A 25,518-nucleotide genomic window follows, 5' to 3' on the forward strand; every position below is an offset into this window, starting at 1 on the left:
CGGGACAGAAGCCCGCCACTGAGGGGGCGGGGCCTTCTTCCTCAGCACACCAGCACCATTTTCTCTTCACAGCTCCGCTGGAAGCAGCTCCCCAGGCTCTCCCCTGCAGTATCCAGGTACAAGAAGGGTAAAAAAGAGAGGGGGGGCACATAAATTTAGGCGCAAATAAAACATATAAGGCAGCTATTAGGTAATCACTTATTATAAGTGAAAATCCCTGTGTTATATAGCACTGTGGTGTGTGCTGGCATACTCTCTCTCTGTCTCTCCAAAGGACTTTGTGGGGTCCTGTCCTCAGTCTGAGCATTCCCTGTGTGTGTGCGGTGTGTCGGTACGGCTGTGTCGACATGTTTGATGAGGAGGGTTACGTGGAGGCGGAGCAAGGGCAGATAAGTGTGGTGTCTCCCCCGTTGGGGCCGACACCTGATTGGATGGATATGTGGAAGGTCTTAAACGACAATGTAAGCTCCTTACATAAAAGGTTTGATGACGCTGCAGCCTTGGGACAGCCGGGGTCTCAGCCCGCGCCTGCCCAGGCGACTCAGAAACCGCCAGGTGCTCATAAATGCCCTCTGTCTCAGATGGTTGACACAGATGTCGACACGGAGTCCGACTCAAGTGTCAACGATGATGAGGCACATTTACAGTCTTAAATGACCAAGGCCATCCGATACATGATTATTGCAATGAAAGATGTATTACACATTTCTGAGATTAACCCTGTTAATACCAAGAGGGTTTATATGTTTGGGGAGAAAAAGCAGCCAGTGACTTTTCCCCCATCTGATGAATTTAAATGAATTATGTGAAGAAGCGTGGAGTTCCCCTGATAAGAAACTAGTGATTTCTAAGAGGTTACTGTTGGGAAACATCCCCTAGGGTGGACAAGGCGCTGACACGCTTATCTAAAAAGGTGGCCCTGCCGTCTCAGGATACGGCCGCCCTAAAGGAGCCTGCGGATAGAAAGCAGGAAGCTATCCTGAAGTCAGTGTATACACACTCTGGTACTCTACTGAGACCTGCTATTGCTTCAGCCTGGATGTGTAGTGCTGTAGCAGCATGGACAGATACTCTGTCAGACGACATAGATTCCCTCGACAGGGATACTGTTTTGCTAACCCTGGGCCATATAAAAGACGTCGTCTTATATATGCGGGATGCTCAGAGGGACATTTGCCTGCTGGGCTCTAGAATTAATGCTATGTCCATTTCTGCCAGGAGGGTCTTATGGACTCTGCAATGGACAGGAGATGCTGATTCTAAAAAACACATGGAGGTTTTGCCTTATAAGGGTGAGGAATTGTTTGGGGACGGTCTATCGGACCTCGTGTCCACAGCGACAGCTGGAAAGTCGACTTTCTTGCCTCAGGTTTCCTCACAGCCTAAGAAAGCACCGTATTATCAAATGCAGTCCTTTTGTTCCCAGAAAGGCAAGAGGGTCAGGGGCGCATCCTTTCTTGCCAGAGGCAGGGGTAGAGGTAAGAAGCTGCACCATGCAGCCAGTTCCCAGGAACAAAAGTCCTCCCCTGCTTCCACTAAGTCCACCGCATGACGTTGGGGCTCCACAGGTGGAGCCAGGTGCGGTGGGGGCGCGTCTCCGAAACTTCAGCAACCAGTGGGTTCGCTCACAGGTGGATCTCTGGGCTGTACAAATTGTATCTCAGGGATACAAGCTGGAATTCGAAGCGACTCCTCCCCGCCGTTACCTCAAATCAGCCTTGCCAGCTTCCCCCATGGAAAGGGAGGTAGTACTGGCGGCAATTCACAAGCTGTACCTCCAGCAAGTGATTATCAGGGTCCCCCTCCTTCAACAGGGAAGGGGTTACTATTCCACAATGTTTGTGGTACCGAAACCGGACGGTTCGGTGAGACCCATTCTGAATTTAAAATCCTTGAACACTTATATAAAGAAATTCAAGTTCAAAATGGAATCGCTCAGAGCGGTTATTGCAAGCCTGGAAGAGGGGGATTTTATGGTGTCGCTGGACATCAAGGATGCTTACTTGCATGTCCCACTTCACCAGGAGTACCTCAGGTTTGTGGTACAGGACTGTCATTACCAGTTCCAGACGTTGCCGTTTGGCCTGTCCACGGCACCGAGGATATTTACCAAGGTAATGGCTGAAATGATGATACTCCTTCGGAAGAAGGGAGTTATAGTTATCCCGTACTTGGACGATCTCCTCATAAAGGCGAGGTCCAGAGAGCAGTTGTTGATCAGCGTAGCACTCTCTCAGGAAGTGTTGCAACAGCACGGCTGGATTCTGAATGTTCCAAAGTCGCAGCTGATTCCTACGACGCGTCTGCTTTTCCTGGGCATGATTCTGGACACAGAACAGAAGAAGGTGTTTCTCCCGGTGGAGAAGGCCCAGGAATTAGCATCTCTGGTCAGGGACCTCCTGAAACCAAAACAGGTATCTGTGCATCACTGCACGCGAGTCCTGGGAAAGATGGTGGTTTCATACGAAGCCATTCCCTTCGGCAGGTTCCATGCAAGGATCTTTCAGTGGGATCTGTTGGACAAGTGGTCCGGATCGCATCTTCAGATGCATCGGCTGATCACCCTGTCCCCAAGGGCCAGGGTGTCTCTTCTGGGGTGGCTACAGACTCAGGGAAGAAACTTCCAAGGGCTGTGGTCAAGTGTGGAGACTTCTCTACACATAAATATACTGGAACTAAGGGCCATTTACAACGCCCTGAGTCAAGCAGAGCCCCTGCTTCGAAACCGGCCAGTGTTGATTCAGTCAGACAACATCACGGCGGTCGCCCATGTAAACCGCCAGGGCGGCACAAGAAGCAGGATGGCAATGGCGGAAGCCACAAAGATTCTTCGGTGGGCGGAGAATCACGTGCAAGCACTGTCAGCAGTGTTCATTCCGGGAGTGGACAACTGGGAAGCAGACTTCCTCAGCAGACACGACCTCCACCCTGGAGAGTGGGGACTTCATCAAGAAGTCTTCACAGATTGCAAAGCGATGGGAACTGCCACAGGTGGACATGATGGCGTCCCGCCTTAACAAAAAGCTAAAAAGATATTGCGCCAGGCCAAGGGACCCTCAGGCGATAGCTGTGGACGCCCTAGTGACACCGTGGGTGTACCAGTCGGTATATGCGTTTCCTCCTCTTCCTCTCATACCCAAGGTACTGAGAATAGTAAGAAAGAGAGGAATAAGAACAATACTCATTGTTCCGGATTGGCCAAGAAGGACTTGGTACCCGGAACTGCAAGAAATGCGCGCAGAGGACCCATGGCCTCTGCCTCTCAGACAGGACCTGCTGCAACAAGGGCCCTGTCTGTTCCAAGACTTACCGCGGCTGCGTTTGACGGCATGGCGGTTGAACGCCGGATCCTAGCGGAAAAAGGCATTCCGGATGAAGTTATTCCTACGCTGATAAAGGCTAGGAAGGACGTGACAGCAAAGCATTATCACCATATATGGCGAAAATATGTTGCTTGGTGTGAGGCCAGGACGGCCCCTACAGAGGAATTCCAGCTGGGTCGATTCCTGCACTTCCTACAGTCAGGGGTGACTATGGGCCTAAAATTGGGGTCCATAAAGGTCCAGATTTCGGCCCTATCCATTTTCTTTCAAAAAGAACTGGCTTCAGTCCCTGAAGTTCAGACGTTTGTAAAAGGGGTACTGCATATACAGCCTCCTTTTGTGCCTCCAGTGGCACTTTGGGATCTCAATGTAGTTTTTGGGTTCCAAAAGTCACATTGGTTTGAACCACTTAAATCTGTGGAGTTAAGATATCTCACATGGGAAGTGGTCATGCTGTTGGCCCTGGCCTGGGCCAGGCGCGTGTCAGAATTGGCGGCTTTATCCTGTAAAAGCCCTTATCTGATTTTCCATTCGGACAGGGCGGAATTGAGGACTCGTCCTCAGTTTCTCCCTAAGGTGGTTTCAGCGTTTCACCTGAACCAACCTATTGTGGTGCCTGCGGCTACTAGGGACTTGGAGGACTCCAAGTTGCTAGACGTTGTCAGGGCCCTGAAAATATATGTTTCCAGGACGGCTGGAGTCAGGAAAACTGACTCGCTGTTTATCCTGTATGCACCCAACAAGCTGGGTGCTCCTGCTTCTAAGCAGACTATTGCTCGTTGGATTTGTAGTACAATTCAGCTTGCACATTCTGTGGCAGGCCTGCCACAGCCAAAAATCTGTAAATGCCCACTTTACAAGGAAGGTGGGCTCATCTTGGGCGGCTGCCCGAGGGGTCTCGGCTTTACAACTTTGCCGAGCAGCTACTTGGTCAGGAGCAAATACGTTTGTAAAATTCTACAAAATTGATACCCTGGCTGAGGAGGACCTGGAGTTCTCTCATTGGTGCTGCAGAGTCATCCGCACTCTCCCGCCCGTTTGGGAGCTTTGGTATAATCCCCATGGTCCTTACGGAGTCCCCAGCATCCACTTAGGACGTTAGAGAAAATAAGAATTTACTTACCGATAATTCTATTTCTCGTAGTCCGTAGTGGATGCTGGGCGCCCATCCCAAGTGCGGATTGTCTGCAATACTGGTACATAGTTATTGTTACCAAAAAATCGGGTTATTGCTGTAGTGAGCCATCTTTTCTAGAGGCTCCTCTGTTATCATGCTGTTAACTGGGTTCAGATCACAAGTTGTACAGTGTGATTGGTGTGGCTGGTATGAGTCTTACCCGGGATTCAAAATCCTTCCTTATTGTGTACGCTCGTCCGGGCACAGTATCCTAACTGAGGCTTGGAGGAGGGTCATAGGGGGAGGAGCCAGTGCACACCAGATAGTCCTAAAGCTTTCTTTAGATGTGCCCAGTCTCCTGCGGAGCCGCTATTCCCCATGGTCCTTACGGAGTCCCCAGCATCCACTACGGACTACGAGAAATAGAATTATCGGTAAGTAAATTCTTATTATCACCGTATCTGGCGAAAGTATGTGTCTTGGTGTGAGACCAAGAATGCACCTACGGAAGATTTTCATCTTGGTCGTCTTCTCCACTTCCTACAGACAGGAGTGGATATGGGCCTGAAATTAGGCTCTGTTAAGGTACAGATTTCGGCCCTCTCGATTTTCTTTCAAAAAGGAATTGGCTTCTCTTCCAGAAGTCCAGACGTTTGTAAAGGGAGTGCTGCACATCCAGCCACCTTTTTGTGCCTCCAGTGGCACCATGGGACCTGAACGTGGTGTTGCAGTTCCTAAAATCACACTGGTTTGAACCACTTAACAAGGTTGAGTTGAAATTTCTTACCTGGAAGGTGGTCATGTTGTTGGCCTTAGCATCGGCAAGGCGAGTGTCAAAATTGGCGGCTTTGTCACACAAGAGCCCCTACTTGATTTTTCATGTGGATCGAACTGAATTGACACGTCCGCAATTTTTGCCTAAAGTGGTTTCTTCGTTCCATATGAATCAACCTATTGTGGTGCCTGTGGCTACAAGTGACCTGGAGGATTCCAGATCCCTGGACGTAGTCAGGGCCTCAAAAATTTATGTAGCCAGGACGGCTACAATTAGGAAAACAGAGGCTCTGTTTGTCCTGTGTGCGGCCAATAAGATTGGCGCTCCTGCTTCGAAGCAGACTATTGCTCGCTGGATCTGTAATACGATTCAGCAGGCTCACTCTACGGCTGGATTGCCTGTACCAAATTCGGTTAAGGCCCATTCCACTAGGAAGGTGGGCTCTTCTTGGGCGACTGCCCGAGGCGTATCGGCATTACAACTTTGCCGAGCGGCGACTTGGTCGGGGTCAAACACTTTTGCTAAATTCTACAAGTTTGATACCCTGGCTGATGAGGACCTAGCGTTTGCTCAGTCGGTGCTGCAGAGTCATCCGCACTCTCCCGCCCGATTGGATGCTTTGGTATAAACCCCATGGTCCTTACGGAGTCCCCAGCAACCTCTAGGACGTAAGAGAAAATAATATTTTAAACCTACCGGTAAATCTTTTTCTCCTAGTCCGTAGAGGATGCTGGGCGCCCGTCCCAGTGCGGAAACTCTGCAAGACTTGTATATAGTTGTTGCTTACATAAGGGTTATGTTACAGTTGACATCGGTCTTGGACCGTTACTGTCGCTTGTTCATACTGTTAACTGGTTATGTATGTTCCAGGTTACATGGTATGATTGGTGTGGGCTGGTATGAATCTTGCCCTTGGATTGCTAAATCCTGCCTTGTATTGTCCATCTCCTCTGGGCACAGTTCTCTAACTGAAGTCTGGAGGAGGGGCATAGAGGGAGGAGCCAGTGCACACCCATAGTCAAAGTTCTTTTTAGGTGCCCTATCTCCTGCGGAGCCCGTCTATACCCCATGGTCCTTACGGAGTCCCCAGCATCCTCTACGGACTAGGAGAAATAGATTTACCGGTAGGATTAAAATCTTATTTTAAGCAGAACCGATGCCTTACCTTCTCCCTGTGCTCTGGTCACAGCCTGGTAACGTCTGCTGGACCTGCTAGTATATCTGACACAGGTGCCCGCCGAAACAGCACTGTACTTGTGGGTAAGCGTTGTCGCGACCCGGCGGAGAGTTGTTGGAGCGACTCTTTCTAAGGAACTCCACTGTCGCTACATTATATCCCAATGTTATCCTGTGGATAACCTGTGGACCCTGCTGGAGAAAAATCTGCTTTTCTGCATACTGATCCACTAATATACAGGTGAAACTCAGAAAATTAGAACATTGTGCAAAAGTTCTTTTATTTCAGTAATTCAACTTAAAAGGTGAAACTAATATATTATATAGACTCATTACATGCAATGTGAGATATTTAAAGCCTTTATTTGTGATAATTTTGATGATTGTGGTTTACAGCTTAAGAAAACCCCAAATCCAAAATCTCAGAAAATTAGATTATTGCATAAAATCAATAAAAAAAGGATTTTAAATACAGAAATGTCGGCACTCTGAAAAGCATAATCATGCATATGTACTCAGTACTTGGTTTGGGCCCCATTTGCATTGATTTCCTGCCTCAATGGTGAGGCATGGATTCTATCAGCCTGTGGCACTGCTGAGTTGTTATGGAAGACCAGGATGCTTCAATAGCGGACTTCAGCTCTTCTGCATTTTTCGGTCTCATGTCTCTCATCTTTCTCATCTAGACAGCAAATAGAGACTCCTATGTTATTTAAAGCTTAATGGGGCAGATTTCTTAACCTGGAGAAGGCATAAGGAAGTGATAAACCAGTGATAAGTGCAATGTGATAAACGCACCAGCCAATCAGCTCCAATATGTAAATTAACATTTAGGAGCTGATTGGTGCGTTTTTCAACCCTGCCACTTATCACTGGTTTATCGCTTCCTTATGCCTTCTCCAGGTTAATACATCTGCCCCTATGTCTGGTCATGCTCCATGTCTTCATGCTGACAGCATATTTGAGAGCTAGTTTTCTCAGCTGTAGATAGTAACAATATTTGATGTGTAGTAAACAACAGCTCCCTATTAACTGTATGGAAAACTTCTCCCACTATTTCTCTCAAATAAATTACCCCAAAATATATTTGACAACTATAAAATCTTAATTTTGTATTGTTTATATTTTATAGGTACCCGTTGGACTTTCAACAGAGAGGTGAGCAAAGTGTGACCATTTTTTTTATGAGTCCAAATTTATGGTTCTAAATTATCCTGTTGCTTTTTTACTCCATGTTTTAGATTTTACTTGTTTATTGTCTAGGAACTAATCATACCCTTATGAGACATACAGCAAAAACTTGGGATTTTGTACATAAACCCAGGTTTTTGCTATATGTGAACACAAATGACCCAGGTCGATTCCTGGGTCCAGAGACCCTGGTTTGTACAAGGGTCAGACTGAAGGGCCCCATACACTAGAACGATCTGTCTAGAGGCTGAAATCGGGGCGATTTCCCTTGAACTCTCCTTCCCGGGAGTGTTTACATACGATTCCAAACGATTTGGTACAATTTTACTTTTTTGATCATGCTATACATCGCATACGATATGTCAATCGCCTACATATCGCACGGGATATATGGCATGCATTCACAGGTACCATGAGATACATGTGATGGACTGGATTAGGGTGCTTCAAACTTCCTACTATAGATCGCATGCGATATATCGCAAGCACAAAAACCATATTTTTTTCTGTTCGATTCCGTACAATTCCATTTGATGACAAATAATGAGTGCAGCACCAACGACCTGGAGGAGTCGACCCGACGCTCACGGGGCCGCGCTTTGTATCGAATACACAGCAAAAATGCACGATTTCCCTCTTTAGTTTTATCGGCCCGAATGACCGAATTGAGCTGAAATTTAACAAAATCGTTCTAGTGTATGGGGCCCTTAAGTCACATGAATTTTCTGGGTTGATAGGTCTGGGTATTTCCCTGGTCTTATGTCTGAAAGGGGTATAAGATGCTGTGGTGTAAAGGAGCCCGGCTTGTGAGTGGGCTTTCAGAATCTACCTTTGACATCACCTCATTGTCGGGTGCGTAATCCGTTGTCAATTATCTCTATTTCTCTAGCACCCATAAGGGATATTGGGGAAAGAATTAGTACGATGGGGTATAGATGGGTCCAAAGAAGCCAGTGCACTTTAAATTTCTTCAACTGGGTTTGCTGGCTCCTCCCCTCTATGCCCCCTCTCACAGGCAGTTTAGAAAAAAGTGCCCTCAGGAGAGGATGCACACTCTGCAGGTCCAGAGTTTTTCTTCAATTTCTTTTAAACTTTTGCTTATTTCGGTATGCTGTTTGGGCAACAGCATACCTGCGCCAATGGGATTTAGGGAGGAAGACTGTCACCGGCCTCATGAGGTGCAGAGCCACTTCTCTGCTGCAGGTCCACCGTCCTGAGGTGCTGTTTGTTCAGCGGGGCACTGCGCCTTAGCTGTCACATCCGCAGCTTGCCGCACACCCCTAACAGAGCCTGAAGGTGATCATCGTGGTGAGTACAAATCGGGGGCCCCGCTAGGGGTCCCCTTGGTTCATTATGCGACAGACGCGTGGGTCCCGCGGGTGCCCCTGCGTGAGACTGGCGGGAGGTGTGTTTTCTACTAAGCATTTATGTGAGGCTACACAGCCTGTGGAGACATAGCCACTATAAAAATCTTATCAGTAGCTCCGGTGCCATAGCGGGGTCGGAGCTACATTAGAGCGGGCTCATCAGCATTTTGGCGCCTTCCTCTGCCTAAGCATCAGCAGCAGCCTCATACAGCTCCTCCAAACGGTCACAGGATTACTGGTACAGGGTGTAGAGGGGGAGAGCCGCTATTAGTGCACAGTTTACATTCCTCTGGGGAATATTCGGTACAGCAGTATCACTGTTTTATAGTACTACAAAAACGCTGACAGTCTCACTGGGGCTGTACAGCATTGGGTGCGCTGGTGCCCTCTCTTCTGTGTCTCCTCTCACATGCATTTGGGCAGGCTTGTTTTATATTCAGTCTGTGTTGTATTGTATTGTTTCTGTATTTCATTATGGTGAAACCGAAGTCATGCAATGTATGTAATGCCAGATTCTCCCCTAGTTCATCGGGCTCCATTTCTTGTGAGTAGTGTAGTCAGTCACTACAAAATGCTGATAACAACATGGGGGAGAGTCCAGAGCCTTCCTGGCTGGGGGCTATAAAAACTTTGATGTTGGATATGTCACATATGGAAGGGGTGGTTACACACAGGACTACAAACTCAGAGATTACACTTATTTGATTCCTCTGAAAAAAAAAACCAACAGTGTTACATAAAGGATCCCAAATAAGGGTATCCTCAATAGCTTATTGGTGGTGCTCCCAGAGTCAGTATAATGTACTGTATGAAAACAAAAGCAAAAGGGATGAAAGACTCGTTGTTGGGGCACACTTAGACAGTTGATTTGTGTTAAAATGTAACTTTTAATAATAATGCATATAAAATATAAACACATAGACAAACACAAATAAAACCCTATTCATCCAAAATGACACCTGAGGTCCATTAATTGATATTGTGTCAGTATCTAGCAAATCTTCTCAATGTAGGACACTGGACCTCAGATATTGAGTCACATATATTGGAAATTGCCACCAGTGAAATATAGGGAACACAGAAAAATTAATTAGTAAGATTAATATAAAAAAAAGAGCACAGTATATGAATTAAATATATATTGTTAATAGGATTGATTCCTAATAGGGTGCTCTAAAAAATAGTCTCAAGGTAGAAAGGAGGTCCATTGTGAACTGTTCTTTTTAGTGTTGGATAGGGCAAAAGGTTCAATAGTGACTGTTCAAAGGAACAGAGGGGGGAATAAGGAAAGGAAGAGGAGTTGGTCCAAATCTCTTGGAATAAAGGACCCAAGGTGGCGGTATTGGTCATAGGTTTCTCCACCACTTCTGCTTTTTGCTTGATTATGGAGACTTAGTACTGCACCTGATATTCCAAAGTGGTCTCCCAACTGAGTACTGATCAGGCCTATCACTGCTTAGATTCCAAGATCAGACGAGATTGGGCGTGGCAAGTGAAGTATGGCAGTATTAATCCGCTCAAAACAAATGAGAGTGTGGGGTTTGTGACTAGCATACCTAAAAAGCACTTCTGCTGTCCATTGTGTACTGCACAGGACCTCTGTTACTGATGCATTGCAGAGGGCTTTATACCTGCAAATGGATGAGAGAGTGCTTGAAAGATAAAATAAGATAGAGTAGGGTAAAGTAATTACACTTCTGCTGTCCAATGTCTTATAGGATTACATTGAACATTGGATGAGAGAGAGTGGGTACTGTCACCTACTGAAAAGGGGAGAAAAATGGGGAAAGATGGGAGGAAAAAGGTTTATTGTTTATTTATAGTAATAATAATAATAGATGGAGAAACTCAAAAGGTATCTTTAATTATAATATGTCACAACTCCTTGGATTTTAGAATTCACAGTAAAAGGGACTGTATGCCAAGAGTATTACAAATAGTTACTGTAAAAAATAGTAGTAATGAAGGTGACTACAAAAGCGAATATCAATGAGTAATAAAGTATCACATGAGGTAAAATTCGCAAGGAGCAAATGTATGACAGATAATTAACTGTGTAACAAAATCACAGTGTTTAATGCAAAGGTGCTTATTGAAACAATAATACACTGGATATACGTAACAGAGTCACAGTATTTGATGTAAAGGTGCTTGTTGAAACAATAGTATCCTGGATACGTGCTTCACTTATTAGTCAAAAAGAGGGGGAAGGTACATCCAAAAGACCATATGCCAAACGTAAGAAAGATTATCACTATTAGAATAAATATCCAACAAAAAGGAATTCAGTAGACAATGAAAATGTAATGTAGAATAAAGCCCGTAAAGGGCGAATACGATACCAAGAGACAAATTAGTGTGGGCCAGACTGTGCACTGTCCGGCACCACAGGAATCACAGACGGCCGTTTCACCAGCGGGTGGCTGAGTGAACAAGCCACCCGCTGGTGAAACGGCCGTCTGTGATTCCAGTGGTGCCGGACAGTGCACAGTGCGGCTCCACAAGGATAGACATTGGGGTGTAGAGTAGGATCTTGATCCGAGGCACCAACAGCCTTAAAAGCTTTGACTGTTCCCAAGATGCATAGCGCCGCCTCCTCTATAACCCCGCCTCCCTGCACAGGAGCTCAGTTTTGTAGTTGGTGCCGCAGATAGCAGGCACTTAACAGAGGGGCTGCTCCTAGCAGCCCTAAAGAAGAGCTTTTTAAGAACAAAAGGGATGACTTCAAGGGCTGCAGCAGTGTGTAGATGTCAGGAGACATTCAATGCTGCAGCTCCATCTCTCCCTAGCGGCGCTGTACACTCCCGCGCCCTGGTTGCCAGGTAACTACAGTGGGAGGCTCCGGTTTTCTTCTTGTCAGGCACACACGGCTGGGGCTCTCCGGGATCGCGTGGCTGCGCTTCGGGAGATAGTGAGTGGGTTCCGCTCGTGCTTTATTGCGATCCGTCGCGATCGGTGGGAGGCGGGCCGCGCACGCTGGTGGTGGACACTGCGGCATACAGGCGAACCCACTAGATCACCAGGGCATGGGTGCAGGTCAGGTTTTCTCTCTAAACCTTTTTGCAAGTAGCCCGCAGTACCAGGTGGTTTGGCCAGCAGAGGGAATAAGGCTTAGACCTGGAGCCCCTCCCCCAGCCCCAGGGCGCCATTTACAGTAAATGTTCCCGCTCTGGAGCTGCATATCTCTCTCTCCCTCACTCGCAGTCGTGTTTGGGCGCCACTTCTCTCAGCTACACTGTTCCTGGGACTGCTTGGGCAAATCCTTCTTTGTAAAGCCGCCTGATATTCAGTGCTGTGACTTTACAAGACACTTAAGTATTCTACATGTCGTTTAGACAGTGATAGTTAAGAAAAAGTGCATTTAGTCAGGGTTCTCTGGTACAAGTGCCCTGTGATATACATCCAGTTTTTTACTGTGCAGTGTTATATCTATTGACTACATAGCTATATATAAGCTAGTCTAGTGCAGTATTATTGTTTGTAATAACCTCTGCATTGTACAACTGTGACTACATGTGTGTGCATTAGCTTGCTGGGTGAATTTCATTTCGTGTGTCTCACTCAACTTGCTATCCCTATATTCTATAACCTGAGGGGGCTTGGTGAGTCAGGTTTATAATACTGTAATATAGGATATTCACAAGATATACTGTAATTGTATTTTTCTCTGTGATTTTAGTCACCATATCTCTCCTATATCCCTGCTTGTGCTGACTACACTGCGCAGGGGTTTGGGCAAGGGGTATTGTGCTGCTGATTATTGTACTGTGTTACCTGATATTGCAAGTTAAATCATGTCTGCTTCTGAGGGTAACGGTTCTGGGGCTGAACACACTGCCGGTGTTACTGATGCCACAGATCCCTATGAGGAGAATATAGCAGCTGACGGCTCTGGTTCTGGGGGCTCCTTGCCCCCAAGTGGGACTGTGGCAACGAGGGTCCATAATGACCCGCCGTGGGCTACTTTCTCCACACTTCTGAATACGCTAGTTACTAATCTAACGCCCACTATGGGACATCCTATGCCGGTTCAACCGTATGTGGTCCCCGCGGCTAACCCGCCGGGGGCAGATAACTTGTCCGCTCAATTGAAGAAATTGAACCAGTCTTTGACTACTAAAAAGTCTGACCCTCGCTCGCCTAAGACCAAGGGTTCCTTTAAGCGAGCTCTTATCTCCTCACAATCCACTGCTGTCACTGACACCTCGTCTGATGAAGATGGCACTTCCACTGACCCCACAGATTCTGACACAGATACTGCCGATGGGGAGGGTAGTTCACAAGTAGATGTTCCTGATCTTTTGGAGGCTATTAAGTTGATACTACAGATTACGGATGATCCTGAGCCATCCGTCCCTCCTAAGAAACCAGATAGGTTCAAACGTCAGAAGGTGGTTAAACAAGTTTTACCTCATTCTGATCACCTGGTGGATATATACGTCAGGAATCCTGGGAAAATCCAGGGAAGAAGTATGTGCCTCACAAGAAGATGTTGACCCGCTATCCTCTCGCGCCAGAGCTGTCAAAAAATTGGGAGACGCCTCCTCCAGTGGATTCGCATGTTGCAAGGATGGTGGTTTCCTCAGCTCTACCTGTCACTACCGTTACGTCTCTGAAAAAGCCTACGGATAAACATGTTGAGGGTTGTCTGAAAGCGATTTACATCCTCACGGGTGCTGCGCAAAGGCCCACTATTGCAGTAACATGGGCTGCAGAAGCTATTGAAGCGTGGGCCCTAGAGTTGGAAGCTGAAATCTCTTCTGACCATGCTAGACAGTGCTTGTCATATATTGTCACAGCTTCTCACTATATTAAAGAGGCGGCTTCTGATGCCAGTATTCTAGCAGCCAAGGCTTCTACTACGTCAGTCCTGGCTCCCCGAATATTGTGGCTGAGATCCTGGTCCGTGGATCTGGATTCTAGAAAAACCCTGGAGGTACTCCCTTTTAAGGGAGATATTCTGTTTGGGGAGGACTTAAGTAAGATAGTGGCTGATTTGGCTACTGCCAAAACTGCCTGTCTGCCAAGTACCGCTCCTTCTGTGTTGAAGGCTAAAAGTACTTCCTTTCGTCCTTCAGGTAAAGCAAAAGGTCAGGCGTACCACAAACAGGCCCACACTTCCAAACCTGCTAAGCCAAAGCCCAAAAGAGCCTGGCCTGCCCGTCAGCCAGCTTCCAAGACCGATAAGCCTGCCGCATGACGGGGCGGGCCTCCCCCTGGGGGACCCTAGGGTGGGGGGCCGGCTTCTAGGGTATACCCAGGAATGGTTGAAGACCACTTCAGATGCCTGGGTACGGGAAGTCGTCACTCAGTTACGCCATAGCCTTCAAAAACTGTCCCCCTCGTCGATTTTGCCTGACAGACGGCCCTTTGGATCAGGTGAAGGCAAAGACTCTACAGTCGGTGGTACAGACCCTCCTGGACACAGGAGTTGTAGTACAGGTGCCTTTGCTCAGAGGGGCCAGGGGTACTATTATCCGCTGTTTCTAGTCCCGAAACCGAATGGGTCCTCCCGGCCCATTCTCAACCTCAAGGCATTGAACAAGTTTGTGAGAATCTCCAAATTCTGTATGGAAACCCTTCGCTCTATTGTTCTGGCCTTGGAACCTGGGGATTATATGGTCTCCCTGGATATACAGGATGCTTACCTGCGTATTCTTATAGCAGTATCGCATCAGCAATACCTGAGTTTTGCGATTGGCAACCTACATTACCAGTTTAGGGCGTTACCTTTTGGTTTAACCACGGCTCTGCGAGTCTTCATCAAAGTTGTGGCGGTGATGACGGCGGAACTCCGCCGTCAAGGGGTCAGGATCCTATCTTATCTGGACGACTTGTTGATCCTGACAAATTCCCCAGAAATTCTCCTGCGTCACTTGGATCTGACTGTCCGGTTTCTGTAAGCCCACAGGTGGCTCATCAACTGGAAGAAATCCTCCCTGGTCCCTGCTCAGAGCATGGTGCACCTGGGAGCGCTATTGGACACACACAACCAGAGGTTGTTCTTGGCTCAGGAGAAAGTCCTGAAGCTTCAGGACAGGATTCGTTGCTGCCTCTCTCGTCCACAAGTGTCGATACATTCGGCGATGCAGGTGCTGGACCTCATGGTGTCAGCATTCGACATGGTAGAGTATGCTCAATTCCGTTCTCGCCCCCTGCAGAGGCTGATTCTGGCTAAGTGGGACAGCCTGCCTCACCGGATCAGGTCTCACATGATCTCATTGACTCCGGAGGTCTGTCTGTCGCTGTACTGGTGGCTCCAGGACCAAGGATTGTGCAGGTGCCGTCCCTTCTGGATATCAGACTGGGTCCTGTTGACGACGGATGCCAGTCTAAGGGGTTGGGGCACGGTGTTGGAGCAGCACTCCCTTCAGGGTCGGTGGACCAAGGAGGAGTCTCTCCTCCCGATCAACATTCTGGAATTGCGGGCGGTCTTCAACTCATTGAACCTGGCCCAGCATTTAATACAGAACCGTCCTGTTCAAGTACAGTCGGACAACGCCACCACAGTGGCTAACATAAACCATCAAGGCGGCACTCGCAGCCACTTGGCAATGAAGGAAGTCTCACGGATACTTCAATGGGCAGAATGCCATCTACCGGCCATATCGGCAATATTCTTTCCGGGAGTCCTAAATTGGGAAGCGGACTTTCTCAGTCGTCAGGATGTACACGCCGGAGAGTGGGGCCTCCATCCAGAAGTGTTTCAACTCTTAGTGGAAAGGTGGGGCCGTCCAGACGTGGATCTGATGGTGTCTCGACACAATCACAAGGTTCCGGTCTTCGGAGCAAGGACAAGGGATCCTCAAGCAGTATTCGTGGATGCGCTGGCGGTGCCATGGAGGTTTCGGCTGCCGTACGTGTTCCCTCCGGTGTCACTCCTGCCCAGGGTAAATTCGGAAGTTCAAGCAAGGAGGAGGAATTCTGCTTCTCATAGCTCCAGCGTGGCCCAGACTGCATTGGTTCTCAGACCTGCAGGGCCTATCGTCAGAGCATCCAATTCTACTTCCACAACGCCCAGATCTCCTCGTTCAGGGCCCCTCTGTCTACCAGGACCTGGCCCGACTGTCTTTGACAGCGTGGCTCTTGAAGCTTCCGTCTTGAGGGCTAAAGGTTTTTCTGAGGCGGTCATTAAAACTAAGTTGCGGGCCCGGAAACCGGCTTCTGCTCGGATTTACCATAGGGTCTGGCATTCTTACTTTGGTGCACATCTAACAATTATGACGCTTCCAAGTTTAGTACGGCCAAACTTTTGGCCTTTCTGCAGCAGGGCCTAGATTTAGGCCTGCGTCTGGCTTCCCTCAAGGTTCATATTTCTGCCTTGTCGGTGTGGTTTCAGAGAAAAATTGCGACCTTGGCTGATGTTCATACCTTTACTCAGGGTGTGTTGCGTAACCAACCTCCCTATGTCCCGCCTGTGGCTCCTTGGGACTTGTCGGTGGTGTTGGAGGCGTTGCAAGAGTCTCCATTTGAACCTCTTGGCTCAGCTGAACTTAAGTGGCTTTCCCTTAAGGTGGTGTTTTTGCTGGCTATTGCCTCCGCTAGAATAGTGTCGGATTTGAGTGCCTTGTCCTATAGTTCCCCATATCTGATTTTTCACCGTGACCGGGCGATTTTTCGAACTCGTCCCGGATATTTGCCTAAGGTGGTATCTTCGTTTCACCTTAACCAGGAGATTGTGGTACCGGCCTTTGTCTTTCCTGATCTGTCTTCCAAAGAGAGGTCTTTGGATGTGGTATGGGTTCTCCGTATCTATGTGAAAAGAACTGCTTCTATTAGGAAATCTGATTCTCTCTTTGTTCTGTTTGGTTTTCACAAACGTGGTTGGCCTGCTCACAAGCAGACTTTGGCCAGATGGATTAGAATGGTGATTGCACAAGCTTATGTGAAGGCTGGTCTATCAGCTCGTGCTCACATTACGGCCCATTCTACGCGGTCTGTTGGACCTTCTTGGGCAGTCTGCCGTGGTGCGACCCTTGAACAATTGTGCAAGGCGGCAACGTGGTCCTCAGTGAACACGTTTATAAGGTTCTATGCCTTCGATACTGCTGCTTCCCAGGATGCTTCCTTTGGACGCCGGGTTCTTGTGCCCGCTACAGTGTGTCCCCTCCCATAAGGAACTGCTTTAGGACATCCCCAATGTCTACCCTTGTGGAGCCCAGTGTACCCCGCAGCAGAAAACGAGATTTATGGTAAGAACTTACCTTTGTTAAAACTCTTTATGCGAGGTACACTGGGCTCCACAAGGCGCCCACCCTGACGCACTTAGCTTCTGTGGGTTGGTACGGCATTAGCCGCTGACACTTCTCCTGTCGTGAGAATGTGGTGTTTGTGGCTACTAACTGTTGTCGTCTCTTTTCCTGCTACTGCGTTGGGCTGGTTAACTAAAAACTGAGCTCCTGTGCAGGGAGGTGGGGTTATAGAGGAGGCGGCGCTATACATCTTGAGAACAGTCAAAGCTTTTGAGCCTGTTGGTGCCTCGGATCAAGATCCTACTCTACACCCCAATGTCTATCCTTGTGGAGCCCAGTGTACCTCGCAGAAAGAGTTTTAACAAAGGTAAGTTCTTACCATAAAACTTTTCCTCCCATTTTTCCCCATTTTTCTCCCCTTTTCAGTTGGTGACAGTACCCACTCTCTCTCTCATCCAATGTTCGATGTAATCCTATAAGACATTGGACAGCAGAAGTGTGATTACTTTACCCTACTCTATCTTATTCTATCTTTCAAGCACCCTCTCATCCATTTGCCAGGTATAAAGCCCTCTGCAATGCATCAGTAATAGAGGCCCTGTGCAGTACACAATGGACAGCAGAAGTGCTTTTTAGGTATACTAGTCACAAACCCCACACTCTCATTTGTTTTGAGCGGATTAATACTGCCATACTTCACTTGCCACGCCCAATCTCGTCTGGTCTTGTAAACTAAGCAGTGATAGGCCTGATCAGTACTCAGTTGGGAGACCACTTTGGAATATCAGGTGCAGTACTAAGGCTCCATAACCAAGCAAAAAGCAGAAGTGGTGGAGAAACCTATGACCCATACCGCCACCTTGGGTCCTTTATTCCAAGAAATTTGGACCAACTCCTCTTCCTTTCCTTATTCCCCCCTCTGTTCCTTTGAACAGTCACTATTGGACCTTTTGCCCTATCCAACACTAAAAAGAACAGTTCACAATGGACCTCCTTTCTACCTTGAGACTATTTTTTTAGAGCACCCTATTAGGAATCAATCCTATTAACAATATATATTTAATTCATATACTGTGATCTTTTTTTGATATTAATCTTAATAATTAATTTTTTTGTGTTCCCTATATTTCACTGGTGGCAATTTCCAATATATGTGACTCAATAATATCTGCGGTCCAGTGTCCTACATTGAGAAGATTTGCTAGATACTGACACAATATCAATTAATGGACCTCAGGTGTCATTTTGGATGAATAGGGTTTTATTTGTGTTTGTCTATGTTGGATATGTCATCTGAGCTCACTGCCAATGCCAGTAAAACACAAGAACTGCTACAAGCCAGTGGATAGCCTAACTGCCAAGGCTGTTGCTTCCCATCCCCCGCTGTCTATTACAGGTGCACAAAAACGTGCTTTACCTGCAATTTTATCATAGTCTGATGATGTACAGATGGATGGGGATGATGAGGACCCCATTAGTGGGGATTCCACCCCTACACAGGTTATAGAACCCCTCATATTGGCCATACGGGATGTGTTAAAGCTCCCCTTGGAGGATGCTACTGATCGGCAGTCGTTTTTCCTCCCACAAGACAAATTGACAGTCACTTTTCCTGATTCCAAAGAATTGTATGATTTATTTAAATTAGCCTGGAAAAATCCAGATAAAAATATCAGATATCCAAACGTTTTTTAAATACCTTCCCATTTGCCCCTGAAAGCAGGAAATTTGGGAAGAATCTCCAACCGTAGACGTCTGAGTCGCTTGCCTTTCTAAAAGGCGGTGCTCCCTACTCCGGGCTCGTTTACTGTAAAGGACCCCGGGGACAGGAAAATAGAGACCACTCTAAAATCTATCTACACTGCTGCAAGTGTAGCTCAAAGGCCAATCATTGCTGGTTGCTGGATGACACATGCCATTCATACATGCGCTACTCAGATTAAGGAGGGTCTTTAGGGCGATATGACCTTTGTTACTACTGTAACTTTCCTAAAACAGATTCAGGACACGACAAGAGTCCTCTGTGACTCCCTTAAGGAGATTGACAATATAAATAAAGTGGTTCTCACTGCTATGGCTGTGTCTGCACGCAGAGCCAAATGGTTGTGTCAATGGATTGCAGCATCTGATTCCAAACGTAATGTGGAATCTCTTCCCTTCACAGGTGAATGGCTCTTCGGAGGTGAATTGGACGCGTGGGTCTCAAAGGCTACTGCTGGGAAATCCACGTTTCTCCCTTTGGGGGCTCCGCCTGCTAGGCGGTCCTACCCGTGACCATCTACTCAGTCCTTTCGGTCCTCCAGATTTTAGTCTAGGGCCAGGGGTGCCTCCAATGCAGCTAGAGGCTCCAGAGGTAAGCCTAGGAATCCAGCCGTTGCCAGCTCTGAGGAACAGAGCACCAGTTCAGCCTCCACAAAGTCTTCGGCATGACAGTGCCCACCCACCCCGAGGCGATCTCGTGGTCGGAGCTCTATTACGTCACTACAGCCACATCTGGGATGGTTCCCGCCAAGATGCCTGGGTAATGGACCTTATCTCTTAGGGTTACAAGCTGGAGTTCTATGGTGCTCCTCCCTAACGATTTTTCAAATCAGTCTTGCCAGTTTTGGAAAATATGTGTGTTACGCTACTTCTGGCCATCGACAAGTTGGTCCAGTCCCAGGTCATTGTTCCAGTACCCGTGCTACAGCTTAGACAAGTTTACTACTCCAGTCTGTTTTTGGTGCCAAAACCAGACGGGTCTATGAGACCCATTTTGAATCTGAAGTCCTTGAATCCTTACCTGAAGCTTTTCAAATTTAATATGGAATCTTTGAGAGCGGTGATCGCGGGCCTGGAACAACAGGAATTCCTCATGTCCCTGGATATCAAGGACGCCTACCTACATATCCCGATTTGGCTTCCTCATCAGGCCTATCTGCGGTTCGCCCTATTGAACGATCACTACCAGTTTCAGGCGTTGCCCTTCGGCCTTTCTACAGCTCCGAGGGTGTTCACGAAGGTGATGGTGGAAATGATGATCCAGCTCAGAGTCCAGGGGGTCAACATTGTCCCTTATCTGGATGTTCTCCTGATAAAAGCAAGTTCCAGGGAGCTTCTACTGCTCCATATAGATAGCACTGTCCAACTTCTGTCTCACCACGGGTGGATCCTCAGTTTACCGAAGTCTCAACTGGAACCGTCTCAAAGGCTTCTGTTTCTGGGTATGATCCTGGATACTGTAGCACAGAGAGTGTTCCTCCCAGAGGACAAGGTGAGATCACTTCAAGAGATGGTTCGCATGGTTCTCCGACCTGCTTGAGTTTCCATTCATCTTTGCATAAAATTGTTAAGAAAAATGGTGGCCTCGTACGAGGCAATACAGTTCGGCAGGTTCCATGCCAGATCCTTCCAATTGGACATCCTGTACAAGTGGTCCGGTTCACATCTTCAGATGCACCAAATGATTCTGCTGTCACCCCAGGCCAGGATGTCACTCCTGTGGTAGTTACAGTCTTCCAACCTGTTGGAAGGTCGACGTTTCAGGATTCAGGAATGGATCCTCCTCACAACGGATGTGAGCCTGAGAGGATGGGGAGCTGTCACCCAGGGGGCGCAGTTCCAGGGCAGGTGGTCTGCCCAGGAGGCCCTTCTTCCGATCAACATTCTGGAACTTCGGGTTATCTACAATGCTCTGATTCAGGCCTCCCCTCTACTCAGGGATCAGGCGATCCAGATTCAGTCGGACATGCCACGGCTGTGGCATTCATCAACCAACAGGGAGGGACAAAAAGCAGGGCCTGCATGCAAGAAGTGTCAAAAATACTTCTCTGGGCGGAAAGAAACGCAAGAGCGCTTTCCGCAGTTTTCATTCCAGGAGTGGACAACTGGGAAGCGGACTTCCTGAGTCGCCACGACCTCCACCCGGGGGAGTGGGGATTGCATCCTCAGGTGTTTCAACAGATTGTCAACAGGTGGGGATTCCCACAGATCGACATGATGGCATCTCGCCTCAACAGGAAGCTTCGCTGCTACTGCTCGCGAATCAGAGACCCTCAGGCGAGTGCGGTGGACGCACTGACGTCGCCTTGGCCCTACCGACTGGTCTACCTATTTCCTCCGACTCCATTGATCCCAAGGGTGCTCCAGCGGATCAGACATCACAGAGTACAAGCAATCCTGACTGCGCCGGATTGTCCCCTGAAGGGCGTGGTACGCAACTCTTCTGGACATGTCCGTAGAAGACCCTTGGCCTCTGCCGCTTAGAAAGGATCTTCTTCAGAAAGGTCCATTCGTCTATCCTGACTTACGGCGACTTCGTTTGACGGTATGGAAGTTGAGCGGAACATCCTAGCTCACAAAGGGCTTTCCAAAAAGTTAATTGCCACTATGGTGCAAGCCAGAAAACCTGTGACGTCAAAACACGATCATCATATCTGGAGGAGATATGTCTCTTGGTGCGAAGAGCGCACTTATCTGCCTGCGGATTTTCACTTGGGACGTTTCCTGCAGGCTGGTATGGATAAAGGCTTACGTCTGGGTTCTGTTAAGGTCCAGATTTCATCTCTCAATTTTCTTTCAGAAGCAATTGGCTGTGTTGCCAGAAGTTCAGACCTTCTTGTAAGGGGTACTCCACATACAACCTCCCTTTGTGCCGCCTACGTCATCCTGGGCTTTGGATGTGGTGTTGAAATTTCTACAGTCCTCCTGGTTTGAGCCTCTGAAGACGGTAGAAGACAAGTACCTCACATGGAAGACAGTGATGTTATTGGCCCTGGCTTCTGCTAGATGTGTCTCAGAATTGGGGGCCCTATCGTGTAAAAGTCCATACTTGGTCTTTTACGAGGACAGAGCGGAGCTCCGGACTAGACAGCAGTTACTGCCGAAGGTTGTTTCTCGCGTTTCACCTGAATCAACCTGTTGTGGTTACGTCCTGTTCTGACGTTTCGGCTCCTCCGGAGTCTTTGGATGTTGTGCGTGCTTTGAAGATCTATGTCAGGCGCACAGCTTGGGTCAGGAAGACGGATTCCTTGTTCGTGCTTTATGATGCGCAGATAAAAGGTTTGCCATGCTTCAAAGCAGACCATTGCTCGTTGGATTAGGCTTACTATCCAACAGTCCTATGTGTCTGCAGCCTTACCTGTTCCCAAGTCTCTGAAGGCCCACTCTACAAGATCAGTGGGCTCTTCCTGGGCGGATGCCCGTGGAGTCTCGACCTTACAACTATGCTGAGCCGTTACCTGGTCGGGGAAGAACACTTTTTTGTAAAAATCTACAAATTTGATACCCTGGCCTAAGAGGATACCCAGTATGGGCAGGCGGTGCTGCAGATGTCTCCGCACGTTCCCGCCCATTCTGGTTGCTTTGGGACATCCCCATCATACTAATTCTGTACCCAATATCTGTTATGGATGCTATAGAAAAGAGGATTTTAAATACCTACTGGTAAATCCTTTTCTCGCAGTCCATAAGGGATACTGAGCACCCGCCTCTGTGCGGTGACTTCTGCAGGTTATCTGTTATGAGTGTCCTGTTCAGTTGTTGCTGTTTTTCTGTTGCCAGCCATTGCTGTCCAGGTTTTATTATGGTGTGCTGGTGTGTAAATCTCACCACACTTCTTGTTATCATGTTTCCTTATCTCAAGTTTGTCCTTTCTCCTTCGGGTACTGTTTTTCCTTTAACTGCCTTTGGGAGGGGGCATAGAGGGGAGGAGCCAGCACACCCAGTTGAAGAAATTGAAAGTGCACTGGCTCCTTTGGACCCGTCTATACCCCATCGTACTAATTCTGTCCCCAATATCCCTTATGGACTACGAGAAAAGGATTTACCGGTAGGTATTTAAAATCCCATTTTTCCCCCCAGAAAAATGGCAGAGTGGAATTCGTTACTGTGCGACGGACGCAATGTGCCATTCTGGAATTGTACATTGCATCCGCCAGTATTGCAAGTTTTCTCTCACATGCAGTGTTGGTACTACTGTAAATTTGTGATGTATGAACAATGACGATTGAAATTTAATTGAATTTTACTGCGCTGAAACTTAGGGGCAAATGTAATACTCTGAGACTTTCAGACATCAGTGAGTTCCCTGTCTTTTTAATGACCGCCCTTTTAAAATGTCGGGCAGTATTGCCTCAGATCCGCTATGCTGGATATTGACAGTACGGATGGTGTAATGGTTAGCTTTACTGCCTCACAGCACTAAGGTCCTGGGTTCGATTTCCAACTTGGCACTAACTGTGTGGAGTTTGTATATTCTCCCCGTACTTGCGTATGTTTCCTCCAGGTACTCTGGTTTCCTCCCACAATCTAAAAATATACATACTGTAGGTTAATTGGCTCCCAGCAAAATTAACCCTAGCGTGAATGTGTGTACGTGTGGTAGTGAATATAGATTGTAAGCTCCACTGGGGCAGGGACTGATGTAAATGGACAATTATTATCTGTTATGTGCTGTGGAATATGTGTGCGCTATATAAATAACTGGTAATAAACAAACAAACAAACCATGAATTGTCCAAACTGCATGGGACATTCATATTAGCGGTACATGACTACCACCAATGTTGCTCTCCTGTAATTATCTGTGATGTACACTTCAGCCTATTGTGCATAATTGAATTGCCCCTTTTTAGCCCAATCTTACGGGAAGAAAAGAAAACAATGGTGTGGTTTATGGTTCTGTTTACAGTGGTTGGGTACGGGTGACCGTCGGTCGGGATCCCGGCAGTCAGCATGCCGACGCTGGGATCCCGGCTGCCAGAATTCTGTTGTGGACTCTGTGGCTCGTTGTGCTCGCCACAGGGTCTATTCCCACTCTATAGGTTTCGTGGACTCCCACAAGAGGAGAATAGTCTTGGGCTCCCTGCCGGCATTTTGGCGTCTGGATTCCAGCGTCGGTATGCTTACCGCCGGGATCATAACTACATGCCGTGTACAGGACTTTAGAATTTTTCCTGTTTAGTGGAATATCTGTAGAATATGCTATGTAAAAAACACAAAAAAACTAGTAATAACCATCTCGGTTATATAGCATCTAAAGCTTATTGTTGAGGGTGGGCTGTTTCCCATTCTGCTTTGAAATCCATTCAGAGCAGATGGGTATTTATACATGTGATGAGTAAAGATGCCTCATTATTATACATGCAATTATAGTGGGATCATTTTTTTAATTGGCCATCGTAGCATAAGGATTCCTATTTATACTACTGATCTAACCTAGTACTTGTCCAAAAATGTGGTCTGTACCTTGGAAGTGTTTTTTTTTCTTTTTTAAATGTTATTTATGTTGTAGCATCTCTGCCTTATAATGTGCTCTGAGGCATTATGTAGACTACAGTATGTTGAAGCACAATTTTCATGCCCTGTGATATACCCTAGTAATTCACATACCTTTTTTTTCTCCCCCCTTTATGTTATAATACGGGTTTTGATCTGCATACTTGTGAAAACTATATATACAATTGAGGCAATTCTCCTAGGGAAGAGTCAGCTAGATATCATCATGTTTTTGTAGTCTGTTCTGAAATCTCACGTCTTGGAGCAGAATTAGACTCAATCGGGCTCACGGTTGTGCATGGATTCCTACACTGAGATTTTGGAGGAACTCTAAAGCTTTGTGAGTTTCCAGCAAGTTTGGTTTGCCTTTTTAAATGTCTCACCGGAATTTTGCCGATGTCTGCAAGTCCCAGGCTATTACATTCCTCATAGTGATGTAACCAAAAATCTAAGTGACTTGCTATGGTTTTAATGACTAGCTAACAAATATTCTTTGACACATTTATGCATGTAATTTTATTCCAATTTATTTCAGTAAAAGGAGATAGCAGACTGAACAGTTTATTTTTCCTTCCTACTTCATATTTATATATGAAAATATTTCTGGGCTTAGTTGCCCTGTAATGTTCATTATGTCTGAGTATTGCAGCTACTTTTTAAATGCTCTTTCCTTTCTAACTGATTTTCCACTCAGTAGCCTCAAACACTCTGAGAACGTTTCATGATCCACATGTGATAGAACTGCAATTGGTCTATCTGATCTTTTGAGAGTTCAAAATGTGAATTAAAACGTGCTCATGCTCATTTCCATTTCTCTATTTTGGATTGCACTTGATTTCGAACTGTCCATGTGGCTGAACAGGATATCCCTGTAGAATTGTGTTATCACATTTTCATACAGGCCTCACGTCTGGTTTCACTAATTGCATTAAAACCTTTGTTTAGGGGCCACTACCAGATGATCCAAACATCTGGCTTCATTTGACAAAGTACAATAGCCAGATGTTTCCAAGCTGCAAACAAAAGGAATATACGCAAAATAGGTTTAATTAGAGTTTTTCTACTTTACCAGCAATACCCTTTTTTGTATGAAATTAACATATGAAAAATAATAATTGCC

At 46.9% G+C, this 25,518-nt stretch overlaps 1 protein-coding gene and 2 pseudogenes across 1 annotated transcript in view; 2 read left to right on the forward strand and 1 right to left on the reverse strand.

Annotated features, from left to right (window-relative positions):
- Window positions 1-25,518, forward strand: part of SKAP1 (src kinase associated phosphoprotein 1) — a 958,799-nt gene that overhangs the window by 78,905 nt on the left and 854,376 nt on the right. Inside the window, exon 3 of the mRNA XM_063963151.1 lies at window positions 7,524-7,549. Within this exon, the coding sequence (XP_063819221.1) occupies window positions 7,524-7,549 (26 nt within the window). The remainder of the gene's footprint in view (window positions 1-7,523; window positions 7,550-25,518) is intronic.
- Window positions 10,342-10,460, reverse strand: LOC134896032 (5S ribosomal RNA; annotated as a pseudogene).
- Window positions 17,823-17,941, forward strand: LOC134897869 (5S ribosomal RNA; annotated as a pseudogene).

This window comes from Pseudophryne corroboree, chromosome 3, assembly GCF_028390025.1.
Source record: "Pseudophryne corroboree isolate aPseCor3 chromosome 3, aPseCor3.hap2, whole genome shotgun sequence".
NCBI lineage: Eukaryota > Metazoa > Chordata > Amphibia > Anura > Myobatrachidae > Pseudophryne > Pseudophryne corroboree.